Source organism: Silurus aristotelis, assembly GCF_946808225.1.
Source record: "Silurus aristotelis genome assembly, chromosome: 17".
In the NCBI taxonomy this organism is placed as follows: Eukaryota; Metazoa; Chordata; class Actinopteri; order Siluriformes; family Siluridae; genus Silurus; species Silurus aristotelis.
The window spans coordinates 21,098,859-21,112,623 of NC_139590.1; the positions used below are offsets into that span (position 1 = coordinate 21,098,859).

Here is a 13,765-nt window from a genome sequence, read left to right on the forward strand (position 1 = left end):
ATATAACGTATTACTAAAGACAACAAACCAAATCCGACTTTCGTTTTTGAAACCTGCTCGATGGGGAGCGTAAGAAGGAGCACCGAGGTACTGGAACACTGGCGTGGGAGGAATCGTAATTACAGTCTGGACCACACACACACATACACACACAAACACACACCAGCTATAAATGTTCTAGCACTGTATCCACAGCAGATTATTTTGTTAACAAAGGCTTAAGGTGGATAATTTGGACACAACAGCACCAGCAACGACTCAATACAATTTCGAGTCAAGTCAAGTCAAGTCAAGTCAAGAAGCTTTTGTCATTTATACACAGTGGTACAGAGTACACAGTAAAAACGAGACAACGTTCCTCCAGAACCCTGGTGCTTTATTTGTATAGCACTTAACAATTGTTAGCACTTAACAATGGACATCATCTCAAAGCAGCTTTACACAGATAATGTGGTTATAAAGAATGAATTATTCCTTATAAGTGTAAGTTTGTCCCCAAATTCCCTATTTCTAGCCTGGACTGTTTCCTATTGGTGACCTTTGTGTCAGGTGATTACAACAGAGAGAGATGACTTGGTCCATTAGATATGGCTTATTGCTTCATCCCTGGGATACCTCAAGAAAAGAGATTTGCAGCAAATAGAAATTTCTTATGACCAAACATCAGAGCAAATGGAAAATCGCAGCATATTATGGTGGTTAACACAGTTGTTTTTATCTGTGATCCTACGAGGGACGTTCAAGTCAAACTGGGACTTACAGGTAGAAAAACGGACGCTAGCATGGCAGTATTAAAAGCAGTATTTGTTTTGTGAACGGAGACGTAAAACCCACTGATATCTACAAAGGATTTCAAGCAGAGTACGTGGTGTAAACGTTTTAAAGATGTCTGTATGTCCATCAGTGACCGTCCCGGTCATGGTGGTTCCCTGCCCACAACAGTCATTCCTGTGAACATTCAGGACATGGAACACATGAAAATCAAAGGGTTCCTCAGAAGTCAGCATTTCAAAAGTGGTCATGAAGCACTGGGATGTTTCAGGCAAATCTTTCTATGTGGAATCTTTTCAGGCAGTTAAATGCTGAGATAAGTGTATAAATAAAAACAGATGAGGAAAATAAATGCAGTTTCCACTCATTGGAATTATTTTTTTAATTAACTCCTGGTTTGAATTGAATAATTTAACACACAGATCTTACTTTGATCATGAAGACGTCCAGACAGCTTTCCTAGAGCCGATTGTTTAATTGCGTAATAATTACAAGAAAAAGAAGCACCATGTTGAAAGGACAGTGAAAAAAACCCAGCTTTGGGATCTGTGATTAATAGCTAGGTTAGGGTTTTTAAGGCAGGAAAGCTGACGCTACCATTGCGTTACTAAAGCGTGTAAGAAATACATTGTGTATTTGTGGGTGTCAATTGTGGGGGTCAGGTGTGAGACGGAAGCACTATAAAGGAAAACGAACAGACTGCGATGTATACATTTTTCACTGAATTATTTGGTTTTATTTTTAATAAAGTCTCTTTTATTAGCTTATCTTCGGGATCTTAAACATTGAGCTACATTTTGTGGGACGTCGTCACGACAGCAGCTATTAAAGAAAAACAATTTCAGACATTTGACCTGGCTGTGATCCTCAACCCATTTTGGATCAATTCTTAAATCTATTTAGTTTGTCTGCTAATTACAATGACAAAATTCCCTATAAACTCTACAAACATTCCACTTCTCGTTAATGAGATTGTCCTTGTGCTAAGATTAACATGCTAACAACACTGCACAACGTCGTCACACTCGCACATGGCCTTCAAATTGGTGAATTAGTAACCATCATTTCAATAGTAAAACTCAGATATCTTTGCTCACTGCATTAGGAAATATATAGTACTAAGAACCCTGAAGAAAATCCTTATTTAATCAAAAAGTTTATTAGAATTCATGCTAATCAAATGACAGAGGTGTTAAGAAAGTAACCTATTGTAACCTAATAATTTGCTAACTAAAAGCGTGCAAGCTCATCTGCTAATTAGTGACTAGCATATCATATGAATACATTAGACAACGTAGCTAGAGTTGATAGTCTGGTGTGTAAGTCAAGTCAAGTCAAGTTTATTTGTATAGCGCTTTCCACAACAGACATTGTCTCAAAGCAGCTTTACAGAAATCAACAGTTAAGGTGAATGGTGTGCATTGATCCCTGATGAGCAGCCGTGGCGACTGTGGCAAGAAAAAAACTCCCTTAGATGATATGAGGAAGAAACCTTGAGAGGAACCAGACTCAAAAGGGGAACCCGTCCTCATTTGGGTGACATCAAGAGTGTGATCATAAATCTTCAACAATACAGAACACTGGAGAGTGAGAACTAACATGAGTACTGGAGTATAAGATTATAAGTGATGTTCTTTCTGCAGTCTTATACAGTCTTTATGGTTTGTAGCTCCTAGTTTTATGAGCTCAGCATTTGTGATCATCACAGATCCAGCATCAGCTTCTCCATGCCAGAGCCTTTAAACACTCCAGGAGGTCCAATGTCAAAACTCCACACATGTAGTGGGATCCAGTTGGCACTGGTACATCTCAAGATGGTTCGGGATGTTTGCGAGATTGAAAACATAAAAATATATACAAAAACTTAATATTTCACATTCATGTTGATATATATATATATATATATATATAGATTTAATGGACTTATTTATTCAGCTTACACATTTTTTCCAATGCCATAACCTTAGAACCTTCTACTTGTGGTACCTTTACCACAGTGTCTGCACATCTCGTCACTGCTATAGCCTTTATTTTTATTCACTGTACATATATTTACATTTATGTATGCAGTGCAACCTTGTGGGGGTTACGTTCTATGAACCCTCACAAGTACAAAATATTTTGATGGTTCCTCGTTTTTTATGTAATATGTAAATTTTTTTGTAATTTATTAGTACAAACTCTGTTTTGAAATGTTGCTCCTAACCTTTGAGCCACACACAGTCGCAAAACTATTGTGGTTTCACTGTATTTACCTTCTGTACATATTCTTACATATTTATCTGCACTTGGAAATTTGCACAATTGCTAATATTTGCACTTCTGATGCTAATAGATGCTAATCTATCTATCTATCTATCTATCTATCTATCTATCTATCTATCTATCTATCTATCTATCTATCTATCTATCTATCTATCTATCTATCTATCTAAAGTTTTATAGCATTTTCTAAAAATGGCTGACATTCTGGTCAGACTGCAAATAATGAATTTGCAAAAATCAAACTGAAATATGACTTGTACTATTCTGCTTTCTGCCACTTTTCTAAATACGCTCTTGTCTGACAGGAAAGGAAAGAGTGTGTTCGAGTAAATAAATTTTTGCCGTACGACGGTGTACAGCAAAGGTCTGCTTTATTTTGACTTTCCAAGAATATACAATCCAGTATATCCAGTATACAAATCAAATTTTGTATTGTTGCATCCCACACAGATGTATCTACGACCAACCAGATGAAACTTGTTCACGTTCTGATCCGAATGTCACAAAAAACTGACTAAAAATATTATAAATATTCTCAATACAGTATTATTAGTTACACATGTATGCATGTAGGTATGTCTGATTAGAGTGTTAGCCTCGTAACTCTGAGGCAAAACCTGATAGGTGGACATAACACGAGGGCATTTTAGAAGCAAAATGAAAAAGCATCATTTATTTGAACCAAATTTTTTTTCCCTTTTTAAAAACTTGATGAAATACTGACATGTATGTAAATTCTTTACCATAGTATTCACCAGGCTAATAATATTGCCTAGAAACAGGTGAAGCTTATTTCCAGAAAAGACCAGACAGATAAGAGTGAAATGAGTTAAGATGAATTAATAGGTTGTTTATATATTATCGTGCATCATTTATTAAGATTTAAAATTTGTGTTTAAAAAATGGAGAAAAAATAAAATCACTTTAGTGGCATTTTGATATAGGATTTTTTTTGCTGACAATACTGCCCTCTCATGGTCACCTGGAAGACTGCAGTCAGCCTTATAACTGCATCAATAATAATAATAATAATAATAATAATAATAATAATAATAATAATAATAATAATAATAATAATAATAATAATAACGTTATTGCTAGATTTTTCTAAATGAGTTTGACATCCTATTTAATATGTAGTTCATCCTGACCTACCTAAAATGTGGTAAAATATGATTCTGATTGTCCTAATGTAAAAAGTTTTTTTTTTCTTTCACAATTACAACAATTCTGCTTGCATGTTGTGTGTGTGGAATTACACTAGATTGCCAAAAGGTTGCATACACCTGGTCATAAGTATAGTATGTACTTCTATTTGCTCTTATAATTCTCTCCACTCTTCTGAGACGATGTTCCACTAGATTTTGGAGTGTGCTTGTGGAGATTGGTGTTCATTCAAACTCAAATGTGTTAGAAAAGTCAGGTACTGATATAGCTGAGGAGGCCCAAAGGTGTTCAGTAGGGTTGGGGTCAGAGCTCTATAGCAGGAGATCTTCCACTCCAACCCATGCAAGTGCAACGGAGCATCGCCATGCTGGAACAGGTCTGGGTCTCTAGTTGAAGTGAAGGGAGATTTTCATGCTACTGCATTCAAAGACATCTTGTACAATTGTGTGCGTTGAATTTTGCGATAACAGTTTTGAAAAAAAAAAACAACAACACATGGGTTGGGAAATTCAGTTGTCCCAATACTTTTGCCCACACAGTGTGCTATAGAATGTTTGTCCTATTACCAGAAAAGACAGTAACCCCACAGACAAATGAGCACAAATCCAAAAGTTTTCCAGAATAAAACCACTAATCAAATGCCAATTGCAGGAAAATTAACAAGAAAGAATGGAATCAATATATTAAATTAAATTATATATATATATATATATATATATATATATATATATATATATATATATATATATATATATATATATATATAATATATATATATATACATACATATATTTGCATTTAACGCCTTAAATTGATTGGGATGTAATTGTTATCTTGCATTCACTGTATTTTTGAATTTTTTTGTAATGATTTTATTTATGCTCTTTATAAACATGATAAACAGTCTAAACAATGTCATCTGCTTGCATCACCTTCTGTCCAAGAAGCTCCGCCTTACGCCTGATAGCCCCGCCCCCGCCCCGCCCCCCGCACTGGGTCGAGAATTTTCTGTACAGTAGATCTGCATGCGGAAGTCGCAGATCTCTGATGTGTTTTTTTTTTTTTTTGTTATTATTATTAATATGGACACAACCTATAAAAAATATTATATATTATAAAAAGTAAAAGCGCACAAATAACAAACGGACACTAAAGATGTGGCGATTTCAAAGCTTGGTTGGAAGAGGTGAGTTTGCGTCCTGTTTTTGCGACAGGGTCGCAAAAGGCTTTGACGTATTCAGTTTATTAAATATTTTTTTATTTCGGGTTTAACCTTTTTCTTTCCATATATAGCAATGCAGCGCTAATACAAATCTAACACACTTTACAACGACTAAATGCCTTAAAAAAAAAATTATTATATAGTATTAATGTTTAAAACGAACCAAAGAGCACAGACATTGACGCAATCTTGAACACAGCATGGCTCAAGTCTCCCCTTGAAAGGCCGTGCTGTTTTGCTGTGGCGCGTTCACAAACAAGAAAACTGTTTACAATTCTGCCTAACGTTCAATTGATGAGTTAGTTTATTAATAATCTATTTTCTGATGGATCTAAACGTTAATTGTAGACAAAACAAGAGAATAAATGAATATTCAATGTATTGAAATGTGGGTTATTTATATAGAGTTGATAACATGTAGATCAAATTCATTCCACATTTGTATTGTTGTCAAATCAGAATCACTAGATGTCATGGGACAGTTGGATCAGTGGTAAGAGCACTTTTTTGTCTAAACTAGACAAAAAACTAGAACAGTAGAACCCTGAACAATGTAGGAAAAATAGATCCCTTCAACAAACCATAATTAACGTATTATTAAGCGTCAATCGTGTATAAACCCGTATGTTAGTAGTAGAAGGAGCTTCAAAGTGCAGATTGCTTGTTAATCGCTTTCCTGTTTTTTTCTACATTTGGTCCGTTACTAGTTCTAAGCCGTTGCCATGGGAACGCGCCATCTTTACGTCTCTCCAACGGCCACCACATTGAAGATGAGGTCATCAGCTCGTCGTCGGTGCTGTCCACCAGCCGGTAATCGTCAATCATTTAACTTCGTCCCTCTGTCCCACCATCAGCCTACCTGCAGTTCTCCTTATGCAGGGATGTATTACATAAAAACGCACACATTGAATGGAGTAACGTAAATCTGTGCGTACCCCTTAATACCCCCGTTATATGACGTTACATGCTGACATCGATTGCGGTCAACAGTAACGTGGAGGTCATTGTGGTTTCTGTGCATCATTTCCAGACTAAATTGTCACCCAGACTTAAATTCTTGAACTTGATCAATTCTGTAACTAAATTATGTTCGCTTTGTTGCTTTCAGGTCCCAGAGAGGAGATGAAAGAGAGCAGAAGAAAAACAAAAGAACGACAGAGTTTTGCTCTGCTGGAATGCGCAGATACACAGCGCTCGATGCAGTGGGATGGGTAGAGAACACACACACACACACACACACACACACACACACACACACACACACACAATACTCCAGTTCACAATTATTAGTAATTATGCATGCTGGTTAAGAATAAACTTTATGCATAGTTGGTTTTGTTTGTTTCTGTGTGTGTGTGTGTGTGTGTGTGTGTGTGTGTGTGTGTGTAGGGTGCTGCGGCGGTTCTGTTCATGCAGATCTGCAGGAGGATTCACTCTCAGTTCTCCTCAGTTGGCGAACAGAACCCGGGAACCGTCCGCCTGCCAGAACTTCACAAATGCACAAACAAGATCCTGCTGGATATGCGTGAGTGACGTCATCCATCCTGTCCAATCAAGCGCCAGCGCCTCCTAATGCAAAATGTACATTGATCAAATAGGCACAAGGCATATACACGATGTTGCCAAAAGTATTGGGTCACCTGCTCATAATTATGGTATGTTCCTTTTGAGCATCGCATTCCACATTTAGTCCCAATTCGCTCTTATAATTCCCTCCACTCTTCGGGGAAGATGTTCCACTAGATTTTGGAGTGTGCTTATGGATATTTGTGTTCAGCCACAAGGGTGTTATGAAAGGCAGGTACTGATGTAGGGTGAGGAGACCTGGGGTGCAGTCAGCGTTCAGATTCATCCCAAAGGCGTTCAGTAGGGATAAGATGAAGCATGTAAACCAGATCTTGAAGAAGCTCACTTTGTGCACAGGGGCATCGCCATGCTGGAACAGGTTTAAGTTTCCAAGTTCAAAGTGAATGCAATTTTTTATTAAACACGTCCTGTACAATCGAGTGCCTCCAGATTTGTACTAACAGCTTGGAAGAGAACCACATATAGCAGGAAAGATCAGGTGTCCCAATACTTTTGGCAATATAGTCTCTCATGTTTCCATGGGAACATGGTTCGAAATGTCTGTCCACTACCTATGAGCAGTGTTTAAGAACACCTTTGCCTTGGATTGGGCATAGTGGCTAAGGATTCCAGTATAATCATATAGTGGTGTATTTAATAAATAAACCACACACACTGGTTTCACAAACACAGTGCAAAAGCGTGTGCCTGGGTGGATAAAAAAAAAGAAAAGAAAGGTGGTTTGTAAAAGGAAATGTGTGTAGGAAACTATATAGAACATATTGAAAATACTTTAAATCAAACCTTTTCCCTTGCATTATTGCGCTATTAACCCACAATTAATCTTTAATATTCACCATCCATCTTTTGTTCCTTTCTATTTTGCGGTCACAGTGTCAGGGCACATTGTGTTGCCCCGCGGGGTGTGCGTGACGGGGGCCTTAACAAGTCCGGAGCATAGCAGCAGCAGCAGCGATCAGAGCAGTGGTTTTAATTACGATACAATTTCTGAACCTGCACCCCCAATCAGTGACCAGCAGGAGGAGCCAGTGACCCAAACCATCACAGGTCATCCATTAAACAAATTGTACCGTAAAAATTGCGTATCCATGACTACAGTTAACACCGTTTTCTCTCCTTCAGAAGATTTCTCGGACTTTGTCACCCAGACGTCAGCCACGGGATGTGACACACCACAAGAGCAAGTGCGTTTCCTGATCTAGCCGTTTCGTTTCAAGAGCACCGATCTGCTGTGACGGATAAAGATTCTTGACGCTTTATGCGTATTTTCACAGTCGTGTTGTCTGGACGAGGCCGAGCGGAATCTGAGAGACGTCGCAGGCAACGGCGTGCCAGTCATCCTCAACATCATTGGTAAACATGTTCAATATTTGCATATACGATTGGATATTGTAGGATTCAGAGCAATTCGATACGATTTGTTATATGATGCCTTGCGATTCCTAAATAGAGGGCAAAAACAGTTAATCGGCACTGATAGTTGATAGCTAAAACTATCTGCAAAAACCCACACAGTTTTTCCGGCCACTGTCATTGCAAGAGTGGCCTCTAGTGGCGAATCACGGACACCACATGCTTGTTTTTACACCTGAGACTGCGTGCTGCTCGGAGAGCGCTGTGTTATAATTCATAAATTATAAAAAATAAATATCATTATATTTATTCATTGATATATTCATATTTATTTCCTTTAGCACATTTGTTCATTGTTTGTAATAAAGTTCAGTATTGTTTTACATGGAGTATGTTTTATTGTTTATCCAGTATTCATTTGAAAAACGGTTGATTAATTGCTTATCGGCAAGTACAGTCCAATTGGTATCGTCGCCCTCTAGTTATTAACATATTTGTAAGGGATAAAAAGTGTGTCACCTGTCATTATTTCATCCTTTTAGGATGGATACTTGTCTTTGGGCCCCATTCCAGCACCCTGTTATTGATCAGATTTTTATAACTGCATGCGATCAGGCGTTTTGTCGATTATTGAGTGAATATAATAATCAGTATTCAGCTCATCTCCTTATGATGTTATGCTGTGTACAAGTAGTGCCTGGTAATAGTATTTCCGTGTGTGTGTGTGTGTGTGTGTGTGTGTGTGTGTGTGTGTGTGTGTCAGGTCTGGAGAGCTCTAAAGCCGGCGATCACAAGGCAGCGTTCGAGTGTTTTCACGCTTCGGCTCGGCAGAATTACAGCAAAGCTCAGTTCAACGTCGGCGTGTGTTACGAGACGGGCCGCGGCGTCGGGAAAGATCTTAACAAGGTACTTATTACACACACACACATTTCAGTGTCACATAGGCATATAATCAGTTATGTAACATGCACAGTACAGGGTAATTTTTTTTTTGGTTCTGTTTGGAAAGATGGCGTTGTTCTCTGAGGCAGTTCAGAAAGTCACCTGCTTTCTAGGGTTCATTTTGGGAATGAATACGTGTGTTCCTGTGTCATACTTAGTGATTATTCTGTTAACAATAATAACTATGAAAATTAGACGGGTCTCTTAAAACGAGCAAGTCATTTCTTTTTCTTATTTAGAAAAAGTTAAATTTTTATGATTAAATATTAATGTATTAAATCTCGCACAGTATCACGACTACCTGCTCTACGCCGCCACCATGAGGGACTTATTGACCGCGCTGTATATATAAAAAAAAAATTATAAAAATATCGTCACAGCCCTACTTTTGTATCTTTGTGTGTGTGTGTGTGTGTGTGTGTGTGTGCGCGCGCGCGCGCGCGCGTGTGTAGGCTCTGCGATATTACAGGCATGCAGCATTATCAGGTCACACACAGGCTCAGTATCGCTGTGCTAAACTCCTCCTGAGCAGCAGAGGGCAGCAGAGTGCCACAAAGACACACACTGATACAGCTACAGCCATCTCTCTACTACAGAGCGCTGCCGATGCCGGACTCACCGAGGTACAGAGAGAGGAGCAAGACCACAAAAGTACATTTATCTGAAGTGTCACTTACTAATGCGTCCGTGTCTCTTCCTGCCCAGGCTCAGCTCTATCTGGGTGTGTTATTCTCTCACGATCCAGATGTGCACGGAGGAACATCAGTCCAGTATTTCAGAATGGCAGCAGAGAGCGGGGTGAGTGGCACAAATGACTGCGTTATTGTGTACATAGACTCTGTTGGGGCACCTGATTTTGCACCATGTGCTTCTTCCTCAAACTGTTCCCACAATGCTGGAGGCACACAATTTTATAGGACATCTTCTGATGCTGTAGTATAAAATGTTTCCCTTCACAACTTATTCCATCGTGTCGGTAACCCCTGTGCACCAAGCCGGCTCCATGAAGATATTCTTCCTATGGGTCGGAGTGGAAGATCTTTTGCTGTAGAGCTTTTGTACACCTTTGGGATAAATGCGAACGGCATCCCAGGCCTCCTCACCTCACCTACCCGACTCTACTAACGCAGAAGTTTTTTCCTGAGTTAATCTCCACAAAATCTTGTGGAACATCTTCTCTAGAGAATGACAGCCATTGGGGACGTAATGTGGAAATAGATGTATAAAAGGGGACACACCAATCTTACAGTCAGGTGTCCACACACTTTTACCCATAATGTGAATTATAATGTAGGTAGGCATTTAGATATATTTTGTTAAAGGACATGGATTTAGAATGACAGAACTGTGGACTTGAAGAACCTATTTTAAAGCCTAATCCAAAGTGTGTGTGTGTGTGTGTGTGTGTGTGTGTGTGTGTGTGTGTGTGTGTGTGTGTGTGTGTGTGTGTGTGTGTAGAACAGTACCGGTCTGCTGTTTCTGGGTCAGTGCTACGAGAGAGGGTTCGGAGTTCCTCGGTGTTACGTGACTGCAGTGTGTTATTACAAGAAAGCAGCAGCTCGAGGAAACCAGCAGGCCAAGAACAAACTCGACCTACATAAGCGAGAAGGTGAGCACACACACACACACACACACACACACACACACACACACAATAAAATACCAATAAAATGTTATTTTTGCACACGTTTACCCAATGCAATCCTTTTTACGTGCGGAACCTAGTTAAAATCCAAATTCCCTCAGGAAGGTATTAAGTGGCGGACCGAAAGTTTGTTTAGTCTCCAACTCGCATTTTGAGCGCATTTATTATTATTATTATTGTTTATTATTTATTTATTTATTTATTTTAATTAAACTTGGAAAAAACATACACAACAACTCCAGGGGTTAAAAAAAAAAAAAGAAACTAGAGTTAGCGCAGTGTCACAATTTGCTCTGCGCTAAGCCGCTAAGTTGCTAGCGGCTAACGCTAGCGCGATAGATTCTTTACCGTTTTATGTCCAGCTTCAGGAATTTCTCTCAAAAAGAGAAAATCCTGACTATTCCTGAATAAAGGATGTGAGAAATGAAGACGTTTCCTAAGGTATTAATAAACCTGAAACAGTTCAATAGATCATATTTTTAGAAAATGTTATATTAAAATGTAACACACACACACACACACACACACACACACACACACACACACACACACACACACTAACATGCACATCTGTATTACTCAAATGGGGTCAAAATGGGGTCGTCTATTGAATTATATTTCATTTTGAATGCATTTAAGATTGAATGTAAATCAATTTAATTTATGCAAATTGTATTAATTAATTAATTTATTATTATTTATTATTTTATTTATTGATTTTCTCAATGTAATCAATATACCAAAAAAGTATTCATTAGATTTATTTCGTTTTATTTTTAATAAATTATTTTATAGATTATTGATCCAATTAGGCATTTTATTTCAAATAGTTTTAAATATGTAAACTGTTCAAATGTTGATCCCAAATGTATGTAATAATAAACCAAAAAATTATTACCGTTTAACGATACCCAGCCCCCCACCCCACCAACGATACCGAACTTTGACCGCACACATACATACACACTTTCTAACTCCGCCCACTTTTATTTATTTATTTATTTTTGTACACAATTATACTGACATAATCCTTTTCTCTCTCTCTCTCTCTCTCTCTCTCTCTCGCTAGTTATGCGCTCTATCCGTTCCGCTCCTTGTCTCTCAGTCCTTGATCGTCTTCCGTTGAGCTCCATGTTTCCTCCGGCGCCAAACGTAACTCGAGAGACGACCGATTCGCCGACTCAGCCGCTTTTTCATTCACGGAGCACAGGCTGTCTCGTAGCCCCGCCCCCTTTTCCCACTCACCCACTCAATGCTGACTATAGAAGTGGGGGCTGGATTATAGGGGTGGGGTAATAATAACCACCACACACACACACACACACACACACACACACACACACACACACACAGCCAATCGGAGTCAAGCTTTCAAAAAGCCACTTTATATTCATATATTCATAAAATATATATTCACAGTTTTGCTCCTTTTTTATTTCAGTGTTTGCCAGATGTTTATTTATGTACGTTTGTTCTATAGGTGTTTGAGTTATGGTGGGTTTTTTGTACACTTCCTGAGAGCCATTTCAATGCGAGTGTGTAAATTTGTGTAGCGACAGCAATCAATGTTCAAAACTTTGTACTGACAGCATGCAGTGATTCAGTATTGAGGTGTTACAATATGATTCACTCCTGGGGAGTCAATAATGGCACGAGGGAGCGAATGATGAGTCCAGAGGAGACAAATCATGAGGCTTGGTATGTAACTTGTGCTGAAATATGATGAAACGTAAACCCAAAATAATGCTTTTCTATAATATGTGCCTTGGTTAAAAAAAGGTAATATAAAATTACTGATATAATGATAGTTACTGTGAATCCAGAATTATAAGCAATGTTTTTTTTGTTTATTGTGGTGATTTTAAGCACTATGGACTGCTTGACGCACACTTTTCTGTTTACAGCAAAATAAAAACTTTTCTATCAGTTCACTGTCTTGTATTTTTTATAGGGTAATTGTAAAAATAGACTAAATATCTAATAATTCATATTTAAGTACTCTATAAGAAATATCATTTATATATAATTAAAATTATCTATTAGCATCCAATAACAGATGATAAGAGCAAAAGACATACAGGAACATGTTGTTCCTAATTGTATATAATGGGATTATTAAGTATTTTTATAAATGCATGTATTTTTTTATGATTTATGTTTGTATGTATATATTAAAGGGTTCTAGGTATGCAGGATTTAAAATGGTCACCTGAAGAAGGTTCTTGAAATCGTTAATGATAACAGAACATGGTCTCAACCCACGTACATGCAGTTCTTTAACTCGATGATGTCATTCATTCAGCTGTGCGCGCTCCCTGCGCTCGGCGCGCTCATTGGTCACTTCGGGAGCGAGCATCAGGGGTGCGCTTCTACGATACGGAACGCCAAAAGGGTCGACACGAGGGCCCTGCAAGTTTGTAAAAGTGGGGTTTACACCATTTAACAAACGTGAAGCCACCATTCAGGAAGGACATAAAATAATAGTAACTAATTACTGGTTTATTCACATTCTGAATAATTTGAATAAAAAAGCCAGAATCCATGTATATACCATGTATATATACCCATGTACATGCATAAAAAAAAATGCAATTCTGAGCATGCATTTATTTCCTAATGTGGAAAATCCAGAAGAGTGATACAACGGAACAGACTTTCTGGTAGGTTTAAAGATATAAACGCTAAATGCAATAGGAAAACTCTGTGCACAGTGGTAATTTTGCTGTATTTTGGTGTCACACTTCCAGCCCTGTTTGCTACAATTTTGCATCACACGGAGATCAATAATATGTAGGATAATAATAAGGTAATAT

General features: G+C 38.1%; 1 protein-coding gene across 2 annotated transcripts; it reads left to right on the forward strand.

The window, feature by feature from the left end:
* Positions 1-5,197: 5,197 nt before the first annotated feature.
* On the forward strand, positions 5,198-12,875 carry dele1 (DAP3 binding cell death enhancer 1). 2 transcript variants are annotated; one of them, XM_083566057.1, is made up of 12 exons: positions 5,198-5,389; positions 6,133-6,235; positions 6,534-6,636; positions 6,815-6,950; positions 7,886-8,059; positions 8,135-8,196; positions 8,287-8,365; positions 9,129-9,271; positions 9,760-9,930; positions 10,013-10,105; positions 10,766-10,916; positions 12,022-12,875. In XM_083566057.1, exons 1-12 carry the CDS (start codon positions 5,359-5,361, stop codon positions 12,246-12,248), a joined length of 1,473 nt encoding a protein of 490 aa, XP_083422183.1. In that variant the 5' UTR covers positions 5,198-5,358; the 3' UTR covers positions 12,249-12,875. The 2 variants fall into 2 exon arrangements, with proteins under 2 accessions (XP_083422183.1, XP_083422184.1); XM_083566058.1 differs by having other exon boundaries at positions 5,205-5,389; positions 8,138-8,196.
* The last annotated feature ends 890 nt before the right edge of the window (positions 12,876-13,765 follow it).

What these genes read in the sequence shown, in the direction of transcription:
- dele1 (XM_083566057.1), top strand. Translation starts at nt 5,359, where the DNA reads ATGTGGCGATTTCAAAGCTTGGTTGGAAGAG. An exon ending in GTGACACACCACAAGAGCAA is followed by an intron (nt 8,197 to 8,286) that starts GTGCGTTTCCTG and finishes GTATTTTCACAG; the next exon opens with TCGTGTTGTCTGGACGAGGC. An exon ending in GAATGGCAGCAGAGAGCGGG is followed by an intron (nt 10,106 to 10,765) that starts GTGAGTGGCACA and finishes GTGTGTGTGTAG; the next exon opens with AACAGTACCGGTCTGCTGTT.